Here is a 23,177-nt window from a genome sequence, read left to right on the forward strand (position 1 = left end):
TGGGACACCATGCAGATTTCAATAAAGGCTACATGTCGCGACTTGGATGATACTGAGATGGGACACCATGCAGATTTCAAGAAAGGCTACATGTCGCGACTTAGATGACACTGAGATGGGACACCATGAAGATTTCAAGAAAGGCTACATGTCGTGACTTAGATGACACTGAGATGAGACACCATGCAGATTTCAATAAATTTTAAATCGAAATTGGGCAGATAGATCACTGCTGCCATTACAATTATTTACTAATGATACTAAACTACCTAGAAAAGTTGAGACAAAAAGTAGTCAAAATTTTATTTTAATTGGACATGAAATCGGTCAGTTACTGCAGATTGACTCATATATATTTTTCTTCCCTTGTAAATGACATCACAAGTTCATTGAACAGATGAGCCCATAGAAATGAATGAAAGGCCCATTCAATTTTTTTTTACTCCATGTCAAGCCAGTGACAATACAAGAGACCGGACCCAAAGTGGACATGCTTGACCCTTATAAAATTATTGATGTGGGCATAAAAAAACGTTTGAACTTTGGATATTCCGTTTTTAATATATATGTATTTATTTATTTATTTATCATGCAACCATGCTTCATATTGACCTGATAACCCCTACCTGATAATTCGAAGTGTTATCATGTCACTAGTAAGCGTTATCATGTCACTAGGAAATGAGTTGTACGCATGACCTATATTTGCTAAATTTTTCGGTAGCTCGTTTTCTCATTTTTCAAACATCCATTTACAGCAGTAATTGTTGAACTGCAGAAATAAATATAACATTTACACTTCCTGTAACGTCAAATTATTTCTTATTTTTCAAGTCTCCATTATTCGCACCCATTCGGAAGAGTTTTGAATTAAATATTTTTAAACTAAAAACCAAGTAGCTTCCTGCAAAGTAGCCCTGAGTACTCTGACTGTAAGAGAGCTAGACGGGCATTTGGACATAAATACGCTCTTATTAGAGAAATCGTGTTTATTTCCAAATGTCCGTCTAGCTCTCTTACAGTCTGAGTACTCGGGCTACATGCAAAGTTACATTGGAACAGCGTCTGACGTCACAGTCACTAGCAGCAGGTGATGTGGATCTTCTTCAGGTCACACATAATCTTGAGTTTATTTTCACAGAAAAGTGTACATAAATTGTAATGTTGTAGCACAACTGACTTTGAAATATAATCAAAGTATTTTATTTAAAATTTGGAAACACATAACTTTTAGGCTTTCGGGCACTTGTTATTGTCCGACTTCCGGTAGTAGTTTCTACACGATAAAACTAATTCTTTCTATACTGCTTTTGACTGAAACATATTACAAAAATATAACTTGAAAGGGGTTGTATGATAATATATATATCAGGTTACTACGTTTTGATATCATGGTTATTTGGCTCGGTTCGATAACGGTGTATGAAGGTTAAGTGATAAAAATGCCTGATTTAGTAGCTATTATATTGATAATAATACATTCGTGGCCGTTAGATACCATTTATCTTACGAGTTGTTTTAAAATGTATCTAACGAACGGAAGCGAGTTGAATACGTTTTTAAACAAAACAAATTGTGAGATAAATAGTATATAACGGACACGCATGCATTATTCTATTTCTTACATATCCTCGAAAAATCAGGTTTTAAGAAAACATGTTTGCCGTTAACACAAGTAATACCAGAAACATACTGGATGTACAGACACTGGCATTGTAAGCAAGCAACAGTTATTAATATATAATTTTGTTCGTTGAAAAAATCACTGTTTCGCGTAAACATGTCAAAATGGTTGCCAAGTCAGGAATGCCCCTTTAAGAATATTTCATTTTTTTTTCTCTCGAAGTATTCTACAAGGCAATTACTTGAAAATAAATTTCTTTCTTTTTCTCTCTTTTATTCCCCCCTTTTTTTTTTGCTTTCTTCATCTTCTTCTTCTTTAAAATTGTGGCAGAGGGTGGAACATAGAACGGATTTGTGAAACGGATGAAGTAAAGTTTGTTTTATTTAACGACGCCGCTAGAGCACATTGATTTTTTATCTTATCATCGGCTATTGGACGTCAAACATATGGTCATTCTGACACTGTTTTTAGAGGAAACCCGCTGTCGCCACATAGGCTACTCTTTTTACGACAGGCAGCAAGGGATCTTTTATTTGCGCTTCCCACAGGCAGGATAGCACAAACCATGGCCTTTGTTGAACCAGTTATGGATCACTGGTCGGTGCAAGTGGTTTACATCTACCCATTGAGCCTTGCGGAGTCGGTATCTCGATTAAAAATCCCATGCCTCGACTGGGATCCGAACCCGGTACCTACCAGCCTGTAGACCGATGGCCTGCCACGACGCCACCGAGGCCGGTGGATTTGTGAAACGGATGAAAGATGGAAGGAAACTGATGAAAGATATTAAGTTTATTGAGTTTTTAATAAACTATAGTATGGGATATTTTTAACTATCTGGTTCCATATCACCAAATTAATTCCCATCGGTCACAATGTTAACATTTTCTACTAAAATTGATATAGCCTAAGCGGCGCGTCATTTGAGCCAGACAATACACATTACTACATTACTATGCAATACAAAATACAATACAACATTCTATTACCGTAAAAAGGAAGCACAATATATTTAATATTTCTGCAGTAAGTAAGTAAGTAAGAAAATCAAAATCCAAATAAAACAGTGGAGTGTCACTACAATGTAGCTTAATTTGTCATTTTAGAATGTTAAAATTACCACAACTTTTGTAGCTTTCCATTTTGTTCTACAATTTAGCAAACTGTTTTGACGGCTAAAGCTATCCTGTAGTTACTCACAACTTTACTTTAGAAAACGAAAATGAACAAAAAGAAGAGAGAAAGAAAAAATGTTTTACTTTACAGGCCCGTACAGCACTTTTTTTAGCCAGTTTTTATTTTGGAACTTTAAAATGTCTTATAATGCTAATGCGGAAACCTGACGATACAACCATAAAAATTAGCCCCCCCCCCCCCCCCCACACACACACACACTTTGAAAATCCGTCCTACGGGCCTGCTTTATAATCGATTATATATATATATATATATATATATATATATATATATATATATATATATATATATAAATTTGTAGGCAGGGAATATAATTATAATAATAATAATAATAATAATATAAAAAAAAACGTGTTTTTGGTTTTGTTTGTTTGTTTGGGTTTTTTGGTGGGTTTTTTTTTTTTTAAATACTAGTAACTCACATTTTCGAAAAATATCGCACTTTTTTTTTGTTATCTACTTGATGTAACTTCCAATATTTATGATTAGACAAAGGCATTGAAAATAAGCCCGCGATCATGTATATAATATATACCAATAGCTACCAAGCAGAGCTGCAATTGTTTTTACTATGTAAAGATGGCGCTGCACCTCGACCTGTGACCCAGTCTCCGAGTTGGTACGAGGTAACCATCACATTACTCAAAAAGAGCAAAGAGAACACTGAAGCTGACTTTCAATTTATTACAGGGTCATTGAACACCATTCCTGAACAAAACAGGAAGTTCACGAAATCACACTTCCAAAAGAAAAATGGCGGGAGAAGGATAAATGGCGCAAAATACTATAAAACCATACTTCAACACGTGACTTGAAATCAGCTATCTCGCTATTCTCATAAAGAACTTGAAAATAACCCAAGTGAAAAAAACACGGATAGCGAAACCAAGAAAGAATCGATTAATTCGCAATGGGATCTTACAGAAACATCGAGTTTACTTTAAAGCCCACTTCCGTTTTATTTCACGTCTTGAGGGTTCTCGCTTATCGGACGGACCAATCAATACGCGCGTTACAGGGAATCAAGGCGCTCGCGAGAACCCATCAGACGACAAATCTTTTGAGATATGGCACAGGATTTCTTTTATCTCGTTCTGATAACTGACACCCACAGCGAAATACAATCAAGCTTCTCAATAGACCTGTGCGAAGGGCTTTATTAACGTTATCGTCGTCATCTAAATGAAACTACGGTTTCAAAGCTGACTGTCACACGCGACATCAAAGGCGTGAAATATGCTGGCACCAAGTCCGGCCCACTTTGCACAACAGGCTAATGATTCCAATCCCTGCGATTTAAAAAAAAAAATGAAAAAGAGAACAGAAATACAGCGGCCTATTTCACAAAACATCGTAAGTTCACGTCTGCGACTGGCAGTTATACCAGGCATACATTTACAAGTGCTTGGCATCTATTTCAAGAAGAAATTTACATCATTACAGAAGATGGAGCATTTTAAGGACAAAATAAAATTAAATACGTGTACTTTTAACTATATTTGTTGTACTATAATAGTAATAAATGTGGTTTAGTCGTAGATTTACGTTTATGTGCAAAACTAGGCTTACGATGTTTTGTGAAATTGAGCCCTGCCACAGCAATTTTATCGTTAACTCTGGATTCAATAATGGAATGGAATGATTGTTTAACGTACACATTCAGAGCAAGCTGTTGTAGTGCACGCCTGTCCTGGGCACAGGTGCCGGCCTCGGCCGGCTCCACCGTCCAGGACAGGAAAGGTATGGGGTATGAAGGAGGGGGGACCGCCTGCACTGGCAGGTGCAAAGAAGCACCAGCAGTCCAACCGTAACCGGTAACAGGCGGAGGGTGGTATGGTGCTATGGAATTTGGAATGTCCCGTAGGATTAAGCCAAAAATAATGGGTGCGCAAGTTTTGATGAAGGAATTTAGGCGCAATTTTGAACGGTCGATCTAAATGGAAAGGTAGGAATCAATAAGAAAAATAGCTAAATTCATAGACGTACCAGAGGCGGTAAAACTCATATGACTTTAAACGTGACGTAACAGAAACGTGATAGGTTTTGATGTTCAGTCAGCCTTGGTGGTGTTGTGGTTATGTCATCGGATTAAAGACTGGTAGGTACTTGATTTGCATCCTGGTACCGGCTCCTACTCAGAGCCAGTTTAAAGTTTATAAAGTTAGTTTGTTTTGTTTAACGACACCACTAGAACGCATTGATTATTGATCATCGGCTATAGGATGTCAAACATTTGGATCGATCCCCGTCGGTGGGCTCACTGGGCTATCACTCGTTCTAGCCAATACCCCGCAATTGGTATACCAAAAACTTTGGTATGTGCTATCCTGTCTGTGGGATCGCGCATATAAAATATCCCTTGCTACTAATGGAAAACGTAGCTGGTTTCCTCTCTAAGACTATATGTCAGAATTACCAAATGTTTGACATCCAATAGCCGATGATTAATAAAAAAAATGTGCTCTAGTGGTGTCATTAAACAAAATGAAATGAACTGAACATCTCTCCCATTGAAAACCTCTCCTTAACGAAGTTAGAGAGAGAGAGAGAGAGAGAGAGAGAGAGAGAGGAGAGAGAGAGAGAGAGAGAGAGAGACGTGACTTTGCCCTACAAATTGGACCTAGCTTCACCCCAGATACCACTAAAAACAAATGATTAAAATGTGAAATATTATATGTATTCAGCAAATGCTATTGCATTCAGTGTTATATTCATCGATTAATATATGGCGGATCATAATATTATACATATAGTTCATATGTTAGTAAGATTTATAGGGTATTAAACGAGCTTCCATTTCGTATCATGTTTATGTTCCGAGTGAAATCATTTTCAATTGTCACGAGCTTTATCGAGTGACAATGAACATTATTTCACGAGGAACATAAACATGATGGTAGCGAGTTTAATATCCTATTTATTTGCCATAATCGATCTTAATTTATATCACTCAACTCGTTTGGTCGACGTTCCTGTAAGGACGTAGTGCGCCAATCAATGATATCGAAGTGTTGCGTCCCACTTGGGGTTCTAGTGGGACATATCACTTTGATATATGCACCACGATATTTTTAACTATATGGGTAATAATAGTAAACATTAAATATATAAGACCTACTTAGATTAACCATATTTGATTTTCTGTAGCTGCAACCGGCCTCGGCGGCGCAATGGTTAAGCCATCGGACTGGTAGGTACAGGGTTCGCAGCCCGGTACCGGCTCCAACCCAGAGCGGGTTCTTAAGGGCTCAGTGGGTAGGTGTAAGGCCACTACACCCTCTTCTCTCTCACTAACCACTAACCAACTAACAACTAACCCACTGTCCTGGATAAACATCCCAGATAGCTGAAGTGTGTGCCCAGGGCAGCGTGCTTGAACCTTAATTGGGTATAAGCAAGAGAATAAGTCCCTTTAACGATGTGGCTGGTTTTGTAAAACATGTTCAATTATTGACACAACTTTAATATTGAAAGACGATTTGCGTGTCTTCTTAAATTGCATTAACACACCATGTCCTGGTTATCGAGTCGGAAGCACCCGCAAGTTGGCTTTTTAATTATTTACTAGTTGTGCAATGAAAAGGAGTATTTATTGATAGCGAAATTTAGATTAAAAAGTACATGTAATTAGATTTCATCAGATTTTGAGTACTGCATTATTAGAACAGACGACAGGTGACTAAGGTTTTATTTTACATAGTCGGGCGGAGGATTGGGCAAATGTTGATGAACTACACAATGTCCGGAAATACAGAAAAGACACCCTCACCCCTTTGCTGATAAGCCCGCATAGCAATAACTACGTCGCTCCAGCCAGTGCACCACGACTGGTACATCAAAGGCCGTGGTGTGTTCTATCCTGTCTGTGGGATGGTGCATATAAAAGATCCTTCGCTGCTGATCGAAAAAGAGTAGGCCATGAAGTGACAACAGCGAGTTTCCTCTCTCAGTATCCTGTGTGGTCCTTAACCATATGTCTGACGCCATATAACCGTAAATAAAATGTGTTGAGTGCGTCGTTAATAAAACATTTCCTTCCTTCAATAACTACGATACCGTATTCGTTGAAAGTCACAATGGCATGTATGTAAAATCAAATAACGAAGACGTAAGTTTATATTTGATGGCTTGAATGTGACGATGATCAATTTAAATGAAGCACATGGAGAAGATTATCGACTTTTGTTCTCCATTGAACTTTGTTTTGTTTAACGACACCACTAGAGCACATTGATTTATTTATCATCGGCTATTGGATGTCAAACATTTGGTACTTCTGACATACAGTCTTAGGGAGGAAACCCGCTACATTTTCCCATTAGTAGCAATGGATCTTTTATATGCACCATCCCACAGTCAGGATAACACATATCACGGCCTTTGAAAGAAAGAGAAAGAGTGTTTTATTTAACGACGCACTCAACACATTTTATTTACGGTTATATGGCGTCAGACATATGGTTAAGGACCACACAGTTTTTTTTAGAGGAAACCCGCTGTCGCCACATAGGCTACTCTTTTACGACAGGCAGCAAGGGATCTTTTATTTGCGCTTCCCACAGGAAGGATAGCACAAACCATGGCCTTTGTTGAACCAGTTATGGATCACTGGTCAGTGCAAGTGGTTTACACCTACCCATTGAGCCTTGCGGAGCACTCACTCAGGGTTTGGAGTCGGTATCTGGATTAAAAATCCCATGCCTCGACTGGGATCCGAACCCAGTACCTACCAGCCTGTAGACCGATGGCCTAACCACTACGCCACCGAGGCCGGTCACACGGCCTTTGATATATCAGTCGTGGTGCACTGGCTAGAACAAGACATAGTTCAATGGGTCCACCGACGGGGATCGATCCTAGACCGACTGCGCATCAAGCGAGTGATTTACCACTGGGATACGTCCCACCCACTATTCTCCATTGAATGCTCTCAGGGCGGGGAGTTTGTATTATTTTAGTTATTAATTATATTAAAAGGCTACAAGACTTAAGTTGCAATATGCACTGATATTGATAACGCTCATTTCTTCAGGCTAATATTTCCGTTCGTATTTCGATTTTGTCTCATCATTTGCCAAGTATAAGAATTGCTTAAAGGCGTATACCCTTGTTTCAACCCGTAAAAATGGACACTAAGTTTAGTGAATCTACAAACCTGCAACACACATGTGGATAAGATTATACCATAGAGAAGCTAACGTCTGTGATGTTTAAACAGGGAAATACCGTCTAAAATAACTAGAGTGTGTCTCATTAGTCATTACCGCTTAGACGAACGTCCCTTTAAGACGTAAGTCCACGGGCGGTTTAGAATAGTTGTAGAATATATCTTTTATTTTTTTCTTTATTTTTAAAAATTGTTTTTGTTAAATGTTTGTTTGTTGTTGTATTCCACTGATTCCTTTGTTTGTTCTCTCCTTTGAATTCCATTTTATTTCTTGCCGATCTGGCAACTCCTATCTTTCAACGTATTTAGCTGTCCACCTCCACATCCCACTCCTTGTCTCACCAACCGCGACAGTGTTGGTCTCTTATGGCCACAGACCACAATTAATTACACTATATGTTTCTATATGGTCTTAGTGGCTATAACATTTTTATTAATATCAGCAGGCCCATGGATTTTTGTATGTACCTTTGCCTGCCTGGGGGGGGGGACATACCCTTAAAAGGACAACCCCTGTTGTCCAGCTCTTTCTCCCAGGATATTGGTTTAAATAAACACACCCTCTAAACCTGAGTACACCCATTTTACACAAAAGGCACTACTTTTGCATGGGCCGGAATTACCACAAACAAGTCTTCAGTGTGAACAAGTTACACATGTTTTCAAACTACATGCTCTCCCCTGTCAACCTCAGTCAAATAGTTGCCACTTCATAGCAAATTTCCGGATTTTCGACAACCAAATACGAAGATAACTGTAATCTGAGGCCTTATTGCTATTCGTGCAACATGCCTGCCATTTCCATCGACTTCAGCTTAGTTTGACCAATTCGGAGAGTGTCCAATGATTACACCTGCATTGTTAAGAGGCACTTATAGGTTGCATGATAGCAAAGAAGAGAGTTCTGTATCAAAGTTCGAGGTGCACAGTAAAATATTTACGGAGTTTAACACAAAATGAGATCCAGACACTCTAGACTCAACAGTCGTGGTTTAATACAGAGTGGGATCCAGACACTTTAGACTCAACAGTCGTAGTTTAATACAGAATGGGATCCAGACACTCTAGACTCAACAGTCGTGGTTTAAAACAGAGTGGGATCCAGACACTCTAGACTCAGCAGTCATAGTTTAATACAGGATGGGATCCAGACACCCTAGACTCAACAGTCGTAGTTTAATACAGAATGGGATCCAGACACTCTAGACTCAACAGTCGTAGTTTAATACAGGATGGGATCCAGACACTCTAGACTCAACAGTCGTGGTTTAAAACAAAGTGGGATCCAGACACTCTAGACTCAGCAGTCATAGTTTAATACAGGATGGGATCCAGACACTCTAGACTCAACAGTCGTAGTTTAATACAGAATGGGATCCAGACACTCTAGACTCAACAGTCGTAGTATAATACAGGATGGGACCCAGACACTCTAGACTCAGCAGTCGTGGTTTAAAACAGAGTGGGATCCAGACACTCTAGACTCAACAGTCGTGGTTTAATACAGAATGGGATCCAGACACTCTAGACTCAACAGTCGTGGTTTAAAACAAAATGGGATCCAGACACTCTAGACTCAACAGTCGTAGTTTAATACAGAATGGGATCCAGACACTCAAGACTCAACAGTCGTAGTTTAAACCAAATGAGATCCAAACACTCAAGACTCAACAGTCGTAGTTTAATATAGGGTGGGATCCAGACACCTCTGTTCCGTCTGAAGTTGATGTCACTTCCAAAATCCCAGTGGTAAAGCTTTCGCTTGATGCGCGGTCGGTCTATGATCGATCCCCGACGGTGGTGCATATAAAAGATCCCTTGCTGCTAATCGAAAAGAGTAGCCCATGACGTGGCGACAGCGGGTTTCCTCTCTCAATATCTGTGTGGTCCTTAACCATATGCCTGACGCCATATAACCGTAAATAAAATGTGTTGAGTGCGTCGTTAAATAAATAAAAATTCCTTTCTTCCTTTTCTGGGTCCGCTACTGGTTAAAACATATTGCCTATATTTGTCAAACATTTCTTCACTATTAAAGCACATTTACAAATCATTCGACCAGTCCAACCGAACAAAAGCACCGTTAGATCACTGCTGATGTTAGTTTAACATGTATATATCTTCATAACCAAATTTAAAAAAACCTGTCAACATAACGGAAATGTTGTCAACATGACGAATTGTGGCATAACGTAGTGTATGTCCGAAAACAACGTAGCGTTATGTAACGGCGTTTCACGGTTTTGTTTCGCAAGCCAAGCGACGCAGAAGTTATTCATGTCGGAAGTTCAACATTAATTTCCCAACTGTCGGATGGATTATTTCTACTTGAGTGATCATTTCAATTACAATACGAAAATAATTTTTATGTCTTTTTCTTTTCCAAGTAAGTTTGTGGCAGAAGAAACCCAGTTCTCGTACCAAACGAGAATGCTCGAGATTTCAAGATTCGACATATAATAAAGTTTGTTTTTGGTTAACGATACTTCTAGAGCACATTGATTTATTAATCATCGGCTATTGGATGTCAAACATTTGGTTATTTGACATATAGTCTTAGAAAAGAAACCCGCTACATTTTTCCATTAGTGGCAAGGGGTCTTTTATGCACCATCCCACAGACAGGATAGCACAAACCACGACCACCGGCCTCGTTGGTGCAGTGGTTAATCCATCGGACTACAGGCTGGTAGGTACAGGGTTCGCAGCCCGGTACCGGCTCCAACCCAGAGCGAGTTATTAAGGGTTCAATGGGTAGGTGTAAGGCCACTACACCCTCTTCTCTCTCACTAACCACTAACCAACTAACAACTAACCCACTGTCCTGGACAGACAGCCTAGATAGCTGAGATGTGTGCCAAGGACAGCGTGCTTGAACCTTAATCGGATATAAGCACGAAAATAAGTTGCAATGAATGAATATACCACAGCCTTTGATATACCAGTCGTGGTGCATAGGCTGGAGCGAGAAATAGCCCAATTGGATCCATCGACGGGTATCGATCCCAAACCGACCGTGCATCAGGCGTGCACTTTACGATTGGGCTACGTCCCGCCCCTCCGTGTATAATACAGTTTGTTTTGTTTAACGACACCACTAGAGCACATTGATTAAATAATCATCGGCCTGACACGTAGTCATCAGAGGAAATCCGCTGCATTTCTTTTTTCTAATGAAGCAAGGGACTTTTATATGCACTTTCCCACAGACAGGATAGCACATACCACGACCGTTGATATGCCAGTCGTGGTACACTGGCCTCGGTGTATAATAAGTCTGGTTTCTACAAACGTCTTAGCAAGAGGTCGACGACCGAACCGGACAGATCGGTGCTGACGACAGAATGTTTTTTATTATTATTATTATTATTATTATTATTATTATTATTATTATTATTCTTTCTTTTTTGTTTAAAGAGATTACGGTCGAAGAAATCTGTGTCGGATCTGTGTTATTGCATTTTCTATGATCCGTCTTCTTGAACAACAGCATAGCAGCAAAGTAAACCAGTGGCGTAGGAAGGTGCTAAAAAGTGTGGGGGTGGGGGGGGGGGGGGGGGGGGGGGGGCACTTTTATATTTACAAATGTTTATACTATTACAAAGCAAATAAAAATATCTGAAAAGTGGGGGGGGGGGGGGGGGGGGCAAGCAGCTACCTACGCCAGTGTAAACAAACAAATAAATAAACGAACACAAATACTGCTCTTTATTATTATTATTATTTTTTTTTTTTTTTAGAACATACATGAATTAAATGGATTTATCATCGTTTTAATGGCTAGTTGGTCTTTTATACGAATTACATCATTATATCTGTATATTATTGCTACATTTATTATTATTATTATCATTATCATTATTACATTTATTATTATTATTATTATTATTATTATATTTATTATTATTATGTTTATTATTATTATATTTATTATGATTAATACATTTATTATTATTATCATTATTATTATTACATTTATTATTATTATCATTATTATTACATTTATTATTATTATTATTATTATTATTATATTATTATTATTATTATTATTATTATTATATTTATTATGATTAATACATTTATTATTATTATCATTATTATTATTATCATTATTATTACACTATTTATTTATTTATTTTTGGGATGTGGGGGTTAGGAAGACTGTTAATATTGTTCCGTTGTCACGTAATGCCTACGAGAACCAGTCTATGTGATAAGATTAAAGTTGTATTGCAATCAATGTAAATTTATCATGTATCAGCGGACTTAGATCCGGTGTCTAGATTGCCGAGGATACGAAGTCACGATATGTGATTATCAGTTCTTTTCGGTACATGTATCAGCCATTATTAATTCAGGACCAGTTTTCAGACATGTTATCACCAGTGAACTAATTGCTCAGAGTTTTTAAAGCATTTTTTTTTTTTTTTTTTTTTTTTAAATCTAAAGCGCTCACTGGCGGTCCGGAAGACACGTCAACGGGGGATAACTCTCCTTACTTCATTGTTTTAATGAGTATCTTTTTATTTTGTTTAGTCCATTTTAAGAAAAGGTGATTAACTTTTGAGTTCCCCCCCCCCCCCCCCCCCCCCCACGTCCTTGGATCTGCTGCTAGGGTCTACATTATGGTTTGGAAGTGTATTCAGTATTGGGTTATATATTAGAATTTTAACCTTTGTTTTCTTTTAATAATGAATGAATGGATGTTTAACGACACCCCAGCACAAAAAAATACATCGGCTATTGGGTGTCAGACTGGTAATGCAAACAAATGAAGTGATGAACAACATCAATATAAAAATTCAAACAGTTAAATGAAAACAGTGTAAAGAACTGTGCAAAAAATCCCAAAACACCCCAAATATCACAGATAGTTTGTTTTAATAACGTGGGACACATAGACAAAACATAGAAATAAATGCGTCATATTATTAATGCAAATAGGCTAACACGAGTTCGCATTTTTTCGTATTAATATTATGATCGTAGCCAGGATTTTATATTTGTGTGAGGGTGGGGTGGGTGGGGGCGCAATCCACACGATGTACGTATGTATGATTTTATGACGTTTAATACAGTTTTAAAAAAAAACGATGGGGGTGGAGGTGTCATGACCCCCGTGACTCCCCTCCCCTCTGTACGCCAATGTATGTATCAACCATAAATATACCCAATATGGTTTAACCAGTGCGTCATGTTTCCCAAACTTTGCTCACTATTTCAGATGTGTAAATGATTTGGGAAAGGGGAAATCCTTGAACAGTAACCGAGTAGGATTGATCAGAGAAGATATCGCGTGTTACAGCTGCAGACCAGCTATTCTTAAGGGACGAAAAGTAATCTAGACACAGTAATTATTATTGTTGCACTTGGTAAAAAGAAAACAACGTTTCCCAAGAAGAGATTCATAATACGATTTCGACCAACAACCAATCTTAACCCACTGCCCAATAACTAGCAGCACTGTTGCGTGTTGCCATTTTTCTCATACTTAAACAAACTTTAAAGTAAAAACATAACAAAAAAATACTTAAAACTACAAACACACAGAGAAAACATTAATAAAACACAGACATAAACAAAAACAATAAAAAAAACCACAAACAAAAACAATAAAAAAACCCACAAACAAAACCTCAATTAAAAACAAAAAAGAACAAACAATGTTTTTAAAATAAAAACAGAAACAAGAACAAAACCAACCAACTAACCAAACAAACAAACAAACAAAAAACTTAGCAAGCAAAAAGTACAACATATTCCCAACTTCGACCCCCCCCCCCCTCCCCCGTCCAAAAAAAATAAAAAGCCGTCCAAAAAAAACCCCACTTAACAAAACAAAACAACAACTACAACAACAAGACAATCACATTAACAACATCATAAACAACAACAACAACAAACTCCATAACATTTGAAGACTTGTTTCTCCCACGATCTCAACCAGTACAACTACTAAAATGGATGAACCGAGCTGCATGTTCTCAAAACTCTCAAACTTTAATTCAACGGTATGATTCACCAACATCTTGACAGGTTTTTTTTTTTTAATTTAATTTTTTTTTTTTTTGCAAGCTACATTAAAATCTGAACGCGCACTTTATCTTTGTCACGAGATAACAAAAAGGGTCACGGCTGAAAATGGCCGTGCACCAGGGACGGTCGATCCTATCATAGACAAATTTGATGTTTATTTGGAATTGAATTCGACAAGCCATTGAACCATCAAATAAGAAGCGCCCCCTCGTGGTCGAAGAATGGCACTCCAGTCGATGATTAAGTGACCCTCTAATGTCGGCGTTGTTGGACAAAAAAGAACCACCTTGGTTCAGCATCAATTCAAATATTCCCTTAAGAGCGCGTGCTCAAAAAAATTGTCGTCTGTTCCAATCAATAGACATCGCGTGCCCTCGCGCGATTGCCGAACACTGTAATAATGATATCTTGCAAAAAGCTTATGGTTTAATCGATATGACCATGTTACATGGTGGTCAGTGGGGCCTGGCCTTCACGTTTGGGTCACCTTGACTACATGTTGTTCAGTACTTTGCGTGCACTCGCAGGTTTTATCGCTTTCGTGTATAACAGTTCCATGTTTTACCGCCATCTCACTTTCCTTGACACATTTTACACAGATTTCTGGTTTTCTTCTTCTTCTTCTTCTTCTTCTTCTTCTTCTTCATTCCTCTCTTTCTTTTTCTTTCTTTCTTATTTTCTTTTTACCTATTTTCCTTTCTTTCGGTGCCTCTTGTATCGGTATTTCGGCGTCTGTGTTGTATAAGAATAAAACTCATCACTATCTTCTTCATTCCTCTCTTTCTTTTTCTTTCTTTCTTATTTACTTTTTATCCATTTTTCTTTCTTTCGGTGCCTCAAGTATCGGTATTTCGGCGTCTGTTTCGTTTAAGAATAAAACTCATCAGTTTGACTTTAAGGTTGACCGGTTCTGCATTGACATCCCAGCATGGGCTGCAATCCGGTGTAATTTCACATCTCACTGGGAACATATTTCTTTTTGTTTTGTTTAACGACACCACTAGAGCACATTGATTAATTAATCATCGGCTACTGGATACAAAACATTTGGTCATTCTGACACGTAGTCAACAGAGGAAACCCGCCACATTTTTCTTTATGCAGCAAGGAATATTTTACAGACACTTTACTACAGACAGGAAAACACATACCATGACCTTTGATCAGTTGTAGTGCACTGGTTGGAACGAGAAAAAAAAACCCAATTAGTCGAATGGATCCACCGAAGGTGATTCGATCCTCGGACGCAAGCACCTCAAGCGAGCACTCAACCGACTGACTTAAATTCCGCCCTCTCAGGATGGGCTCCAATCCGGAGTAATTTCACATCTCATTGGGAAAATTAAAACAAGGACAGAGACATCACTCCTACTAATAACCAATAGCCATTCACATCTGTCCTTATCGGTATCTAAAACTAATTTCATAGCTTTATGTTCATAAAAAGTGCAATAATACTGTAAAAGCAATCAACGGTGATAGCTTTAGTTGGGTATCAATATAGAATACTAAACGAGCTTGACTGTCATACCGAATTTATGAAAAGAGTGAACAGTTTTGGTATGTGACGAGCGAAAGCAAGCCAGATACCAACACTGTTCACGAGTTTCATAAAAATGGTATGACAGGCAAGCTAGTTTAGTATTTTATTTATTACAAACCAACTGCAAACAAACCGCAACGCAGAAGTTAAAATTGGATTTAGCTGCCGTCTCTGCACGTATACTGATGTAAATCTGTGTGGTCCTTAACCATATGTCTGACGCCATATAACCGTAACTAAAATGTGTTGAGTGCGTCGTTAAATAAAACATTTCTTTCTTTCTTTATACTGATGTAGCAGAATCGAAGAATTTCATTAAAAAAATGGAAGACACCCTTGATGCAACGGTCACAAACTTTTATTCGATCCGTTGGAGGTATTCGGAGAACGTGAACTGTTTTAACATCACTAGGGTTTCACATGTCCATCCCGAGTCCTGTCTGGATAGCTAGGGATATGACCCGGGACAGAATCGGAGAAGAAAATTTGAATCATAATCTTTTCATTTTTAATAAGGTAGTAGAACTTTATGTTTTACCATTGTGACAGTTTTCTTTTCCATACTTAATTCTAGCAACTGAAAAAAAAAAAAGGAATCACGCAAAAAATAACCACATTAAAGCAAGTGGAAAAATAACATGGAATGAAAAATGTGCACAAAGGGAGCATTGAAATGTGTGCAATCTATAATCAAAGGCACCGCGACTGGAGGGATTTACACCAGAAGATGCACTTTTCAAAGCAGTTTTCTAAACGCATTATCGGGGCATCTGGTAATCGTCCTACGAGCTAAAATCGCATTAAATTGATATTCAAAAGCCATTTTGCGTTGCAGGAGGAGATAATATTTCGGCCTGGCCTTGCCAGGAAGATTTTTTCTCCACACATAAAGGACTCATTTTGGCGCTCAATTAATCGTGAATGTCTTGTGATTGATTACGTCACTGCTCGTGTCCGGTCTGAGATCGTGCGAGATCCGGGTCGCACTCTCACGCGATGACCGAACCAGACGTCAACTACATTTTGCGGTGCTTTGCGGGAACCACTAATGCGTTTCTTTTATGTTCGCAGGCGCGGGTGCATCGCTGCACTTCCACAGGCATTGTTGTAGAAAACCGTAATTGGGTTGTTGCAAAGAAAAAGGTTTTTCTTGGCGATCGGATATTCGATTTTTGTTCAAATCGATACTTTTGATCCAAGTTGTTAAAATATATCCATGATTCAGGTCCGTTCTGTAAAGGTCTTTTAACACTATCTAATAACAGTCGCCCATGAGGGAGATGGGGGGGGGGGGGGGGGTGTAGATGGGGCAAGGACCAGCAGGAATAATTAAAAGCGACCTTTACTTCTTTGTCTTATTGAGTTAAAGGGACAGACCCTAGTTTTTAAACACTAAGGCATTTTGTTTTACCTAGAACCTACTTCACCCCATAAAATTGGACACTAAGTTTGGTTAATTCACAAACCTTTAACAAATTTGGATACAACAGAGGGAAACAAGAGTCTGTGACGTTGACATACACTTAACAATAGACTAAAACGCGACTCCATATCCGTTACTTCTCAGACGCACGTGCGTTTTAAAAAATATGAAAAATGCATTTTGTGATATTAAAAGCACCAGGATGACCAAAAAGACTTCGAATGTACGGAAATGGATAATCTAAACATTACAATCTAAGTAAAGTATGATTTCAGTTATAAAAAAAGTGCTCTAATAGTAAAACAATATGTCTTAGTGTTTAAAAACGACAGGGAGTCAGTGCTGGAACAAAACTTCAAACTTGATACTTGATATCAAAAATGATACAAATATTGGGGGGGGGGGGGGGATGTGCTAACATGATAGCTTTCTACCATGCATGCATTTCTATCATTCTACCCTCAGACGTAGTTATAAACCATGTACAAATGCGTGGTGATTCTTTACAACCCTATATAGCTGTTTGGTAGTAATGCTGATAATTTTATGAATAAATGTTGTTATCCAGATTCGGGCAGTTTCGTTCAATTCGGATAAAAGACAGCCAGCTATTGGATGTCAAACATTTGGTAATTCTGACACGTAGTCATGAGAGGAAACCCGCTACATTTTTCCTAATGCAGAAAGGGATCTTTTATATGCACTTTCCGACAGACATACTAGTGTCAGCTGATGATGTATATATACTACTCAAAAGAATTTAAGGGTCAAAAATTTATAACCAAATAAGTTTCAGAGTGTATTAGATTGATGATGTAAACTACACCAAATTTTTTATTTATTGTTCCATATTTACAAAAAACCACAAATAAACGTCACTGTATACAAGAAAGTCACATGACATGCTGTCAAAGTTGAAGGTTGTCAAACATGGATTTTACACATTAGAACATTCGTTTAATAGTGTGTGAATCCACCCCTGGCGCGAATACACTCGACACATCGTTGCCTCATGCTGTTGATCAGACGTCTGAAGAACTCTTGGGGAATGGCCTGCCACTCTGCCATAAGAAGTTGACCCAGATCATGAAGGTTGGCCGGAGGGGCATGGTTATCCCGAACTCTCCTGCCTAATTCGTCCCAGGCGTCTCTATTGGGGCCAAGTCAGGCGAATATGCTGGCCAATCCATCCTGGCGATACCTTGTCTGAGAAAGTCCGTTACGACCCTGGTGCGGTGGGGTCTGGCATTGTCATCCCGCAGAACTGCCCCGCCGCCAATCTGCTGAAGGCCTGGAGAACCAACGGCCGGATAATCTCATTCAGATAGCGGATTCCATTCAGATTGCCATGCACCACATAGAGGGGGGTCCTGTGGTGGATAGAGATGCCGCCTCACACCATGACGCTGCCACCACCGAAACGGTGACGTTGTCTAACGTTAACGTCAGCGAAGCGCTCCCCAGGACGTCTGTAGACACGAACCCGACCGTCGTTGAACTGGAGACTAAACCTGGACTCATCAGTGAACATCACTCGACCCCACTGAACACGTTGCCACCGCAGATGAAGCGTGCACCAGTAACGTCTGGCCGTGTTCCAGTCGCAGTCCGCAGATTGTCACGTAATCGGCGTGCAGTGGTTGTGCGTTGACGTAGAGCCATATTGGTGATGTAGCGGTCCTCTCTATTTGTAGTGCTTCGGGGTCTTCCCGAACGTGGACGATTTCTAACAGAATTCGTTGCTTGGTATCGTTGCCACAGTCGGCCAACGACACTCTGACTGACACCAAGTCTCAGAGCAACATTTCTGTGCGTATTGCCATCCTGAAGCCAAGCAATAGCCCTTCCTCGATCTTCGATAGTCAGTTGACGTCGTAACATTGTCGAATTTGGAGTGTGCACCGTACACGAACGCAAGCTCCAATTATACGGAAATTCAGCATTGGGAACATGGAATACACGTGCAAAGCGTGCAAATGAAGCGTTTTGCGAAAAAGCAAGTTATGGGCACTTAGCAGACCTTTCGCTTTCGCCCTATTTTTCGTGCAAATGTAAGCATTTTTTCGACATTAGAACTAGTCGACAGTGTCAATGACAGTGGATTTTAATTCATTTATGGGTTGCTTAGACCCACTTTCGTCAAAATGGAACAATACCATGCGTGACATTATGGTCTAGCTAATATAATTGACATTCAGAAAATAATGTCGAAAATATTGTCTGACCCTTAAATTCTTTTGAGTAGTATATTTGATTGTTTTTCTTGTATGTGCACAGTCACACCAATTTGTATTCGCCAGAAGTCATTGTTTTTACTCTCTCAGTGCAGTGATACAGTCTTATTTCAATTTGTTTCACGGCAATGACTGTATTGCTAGCAGCAACAGTTGACCTAATGTGGTAAGTTTGTGTTTGTATGTTTCAACAAGAGTATGTACTGATAGAGACCCCAGTAATAAAGACATACTATCGACTATTGTCCGAGGTATGTTTCGTGGAATAACCGAGAAATTCCGAGTGACGCAATCGCCTAATTTGCCTCAAAGAAAGGCAGGAAGGAAATGTTTTATTTAACGACATTTTACTTTTAAGGTTATATGGCGTCAAACATATGGTTAAGGACAACACAGATACTGAGAGAGGAAACCCGCTGTCGCCACTTCATGGTCTACTCTTTTCGATTAGCAGCAAGGGATCTTTTATATGCACCATCCCACAGACAGGGTAGTACATACCACGGCCTTTGTTACACTAGTTGTTGAGCACTGGCTGGAACGAGAAATAGCCCAATAGGTCCATCGACGGGGATCGATCCTAGATCGACCGCGCATTAAGCGAACGCTTTACCACTGGGCTACGTCTCGCCCCTGCACCGATGGAGACCCCAGTAATAAAAACATACTATCGACTGTCGTGAGTCCGAGGTATGTTCCGTGGAATGACCGAGGAGTTCCGAGTGACGCAATCGCCTAATTTACCACAAAGTACCGCAAACATTTGCAATTACAGTGTATATTACTGCAAAAATGCTTTTGGACTGTTCAAACACTTTGCATTCGACTTTTTGGCACAACCTTTATGGAGTAAAAGCAGCTACAGCTGTGATTGGTTGTAATACTCGTACATATGTGATGGTTTTAATTTGTCCTATATATTTATGTATTTGGTTTCTAGTTAGTATGCAAGGTAGGCCTACAGCAAACCCTAAATCAATATATAATAGTTACAATGCTATTGATTTTTCTGCTGAAATGAAATATGAGATACTAATAAGTATATATATATATATATATTATCAATTATTGCTCGTCATTGAGGGCAATATCAGGTTTTACGGACCGAAGAAATTGATATTGACATCGACCGTTCCTATGTGTGTAGCTCGATTGCCCTCTAGCGTTATTCTATTATATATTATGTCAATCTGATTAAAATTAGCTCTACTGGGTCTAGCCAGTAGATCTAACATCATTGCGTGGACTGCCATGTCCAGGTGACATTTCATCTATAAATAACAATTTAAATATCGACCAATTACACTTCGCCTTTTATAACGTTATTCGGGAGCATACAAATTCTTGTTGGTCTATTTCAACAGGGGGAAAAAACAGGGGGAAAAAACAGGGGGAAAAGTGCAATAATACACTTTGGATTGTATACTAGTATAAACAGATTTTATGGCTATACCATTACGGTTTTTTTTTGTCTTGAAACAAATTTTATATAAAAATTTTTTATTGAAATTAGTTTCCGGCATACTTCGTAATTCACCCGAATTATTTCGTATACCCTCGGCATAATCCCGAATGTTTTCAAATTCTTTTCAAATCACTGGCATGATTCTGCAAGTAAGGTTTTGATTGGTCGAATGAAATGTCAACTGGACATGAGCTCCAACGGGTTGCTGTTAGATCCACATGTAATAGTGGAGCTAATTTTAATTAGATTGATATTATGTAATAGAATAATGCTAGAGGACACTCGAGCTAGTATGTGTACTAGCAGGATGCGTTTGTACTTTGCTTGTATACGTTCTGTCTCGCTATTACAACAGGTAGCAGGTATCAGTCGGTTTAATGACTACGTATAGGTTTTAGTATTTTAAAAGTAAGCATCAAAATAATATACCAGAACAAAATCTTCCCGAAACACTGACCTTGTTAAACAAGTCTACCTGATAGATAAGCCCCCCCCCCCCCCACCCACACACACATAAAATATGATTTTCTCAAAAGGGTTCATTCGGCTCTTTCTGCCTTCAGCAGGGCAGCACGGTACTAAATGCCAAATTATTTTGGGTAAGGCCAGGCGCGGATCCAGGATTTTTTTTAATAGAGGGGCCCAAAACCCGTCGTTTTCCAAAATAGAATATAAAGGTCCATGACAGGTGGATGGGATAAGTTTGTATTTTTGTGTATTCTGAAATATATATTGTTTGACCCAAAATAAAGTGGGGGAGAGGGGCATGAGCACATGCCTGAATCCACGCCTGAAGGCAAAGTTGTTTACCCCCCTCCCCCCAACAATTTAAAGGTCCTTGACAGGTGGACGGGATAAGGTAGCATTTTTGTGTAGTCTGTAATATATATTACAGGGGCGTAACGTGATCTGGATCTGTAAGGGGGGGGGGGGGGGGGGGTGTTCGAATATGAACCAAGTGGACCATTTTTCTATTTTGTTTTTGCACCACCAGAAACTATATATGTATGAACCTGTATATTTTAGTTCTGAAAGTGGACCATTTGGCTTCAGCGAGGGGGGTGGGGTCGTCCGAACCCCACAGCCTCCGTCCCTGTATTGTTTGACCAAAAAAAGAGGGATGGGGGGGGGGGCAGGTGGGCACCGAGGGACCCTTCCTGAATCCGCGCCTGAAGACAACGTTGCAAAGCTACCTGCGTTGACGGTGACATTCCTGCTGATAATCCTGCCGACAGTGTTGGACGCCAGACATCTGTACTCGGCCGTGTGCACACTCGCCAGGAACGCCGAGTCGTCGAACTTGTGGAAGACCAGAGTGTTATTTGGCAGGACGGTCAGCAGGCCCGCTACGTCGTCGACAGGAGTTCCGTCCCCCTTGATCCACTCGACAGAGGGCGCTGGTCGGCCGAACGCGGTGCAGGCGATGGACACGCCCTTGGTGTTGGCGAAGCTGACGACAGAGGGCGGGTTGGAGATGAAGACAGGGCCGCGAGGTCGAGTCTGGGGCGAGTCTGTGGGCAAATCTGGAATATAAGAGGGAGACGGACGGGTTAGATATGCAACAAAAATAAACGTGTCACTCAACATTGCTGTTTAAATATCGTCAAAGGGCAACATTTACCACTACATATTCAAAAGCAATTTATATATTTAACTGGCCATGTACTGACGCAACAAAATTACGATACCCCCCCCCCCCCCCCCGAAAACCCCCCAAAACCTGATAGATCTGATGAAAGTAGACCTATTCCAAGCACTGTATACGAACTTTATCTTTAAATAATTCTATTTTATAATTACTGTTTTGTAATAGGCATCTGGATTGGTTAAAATGATATCACGTGATCTAAAAAAAAAAAAAACCCACCGAAAAACGTTCATTCTTCCATGAACGTGAAAACTGCACTTTTTCGGTAAACAAATAAAAACAGAATGTTATTACTGGAACTACTTTTCATCAATTACGTCAACAACGGAATCCCCGAGGATTCCTTCGTTTCTATTTTTATCCCAATACCGGTCTGCACTGTGAGTGACAGTGACAATTCAGGCTTTAAACGACTCCGGTTTTGAACTGAGACGCGTAATGTATATGACAGGCCACAAAAACGAAGCTTCTATTAGAAGCTATAGCAGAGACTGCTCAACAAACGTGCTACGCCATTAATACAGTGTGCAAAACGGTTTTGGTGTTTATCATCGCATGAAAGTCAAAAATATAACGTTCAATTCTTAAAAACTTAATCTCCACATGTACCTCATGGACGTACATAGGATTTTGAAAAGGGGGGTTCCAATACATAGGATTTTGAAAAGGGGGGTTCCAAAATAGATTGCAGAGATATTGGGCATATATTTCTATGTTGAGTAAATTTAATAATGTCAGATATCAATGTCAGATATATTAAATTATAAAAAAGCGATTTCATGGGGGGGGGGGGTTCGGTCGAACCCATCGAACCCCCCCCCTATGTACGCCCATGCTCTA

At 39.4% G+C, this 23,177-nt stretch overlaps 1 protein-coding gene across 1 annotated transcript in view; it reads right to left on the reverse strand.

The window, feature by feature from the left end:
• The window catches only part of LOC121386425 (Down syndrome cell adhesion molecule homolog), a 149,015-nt gene that overhangs the window by 65,004 nt on the left and 60,834 nt on the right, over positions 1 to 23,177 (reverse strand). The window contains exon 2 of the mRNA XM_041517314.1: positions 21,883 to 22,212. Coding sequence (XP_041373248.1) covers positions 21,883 to 22,212 — 330 coding nt within the window. The remainder of the gene's footprint in view (positions 1 to 21,882; positions 22,213 to 23,177) is intronic.

The sequence above is a fragment of the Gigantopelta aegis genome, chromosome 12, assembly GCF_016097555.1.
Source record: "Gigantopelta aegis isolate Gae_Host chromosome 12, Gae_host_genome, whole genome shotgun sequence".
Lineage (NCBI taxonomy): Eukaryota > Metazoa > Mollusca > Gastropoda > Neomphalida > Peltospiridae > Gigantopelta > Gigantopelta aegis.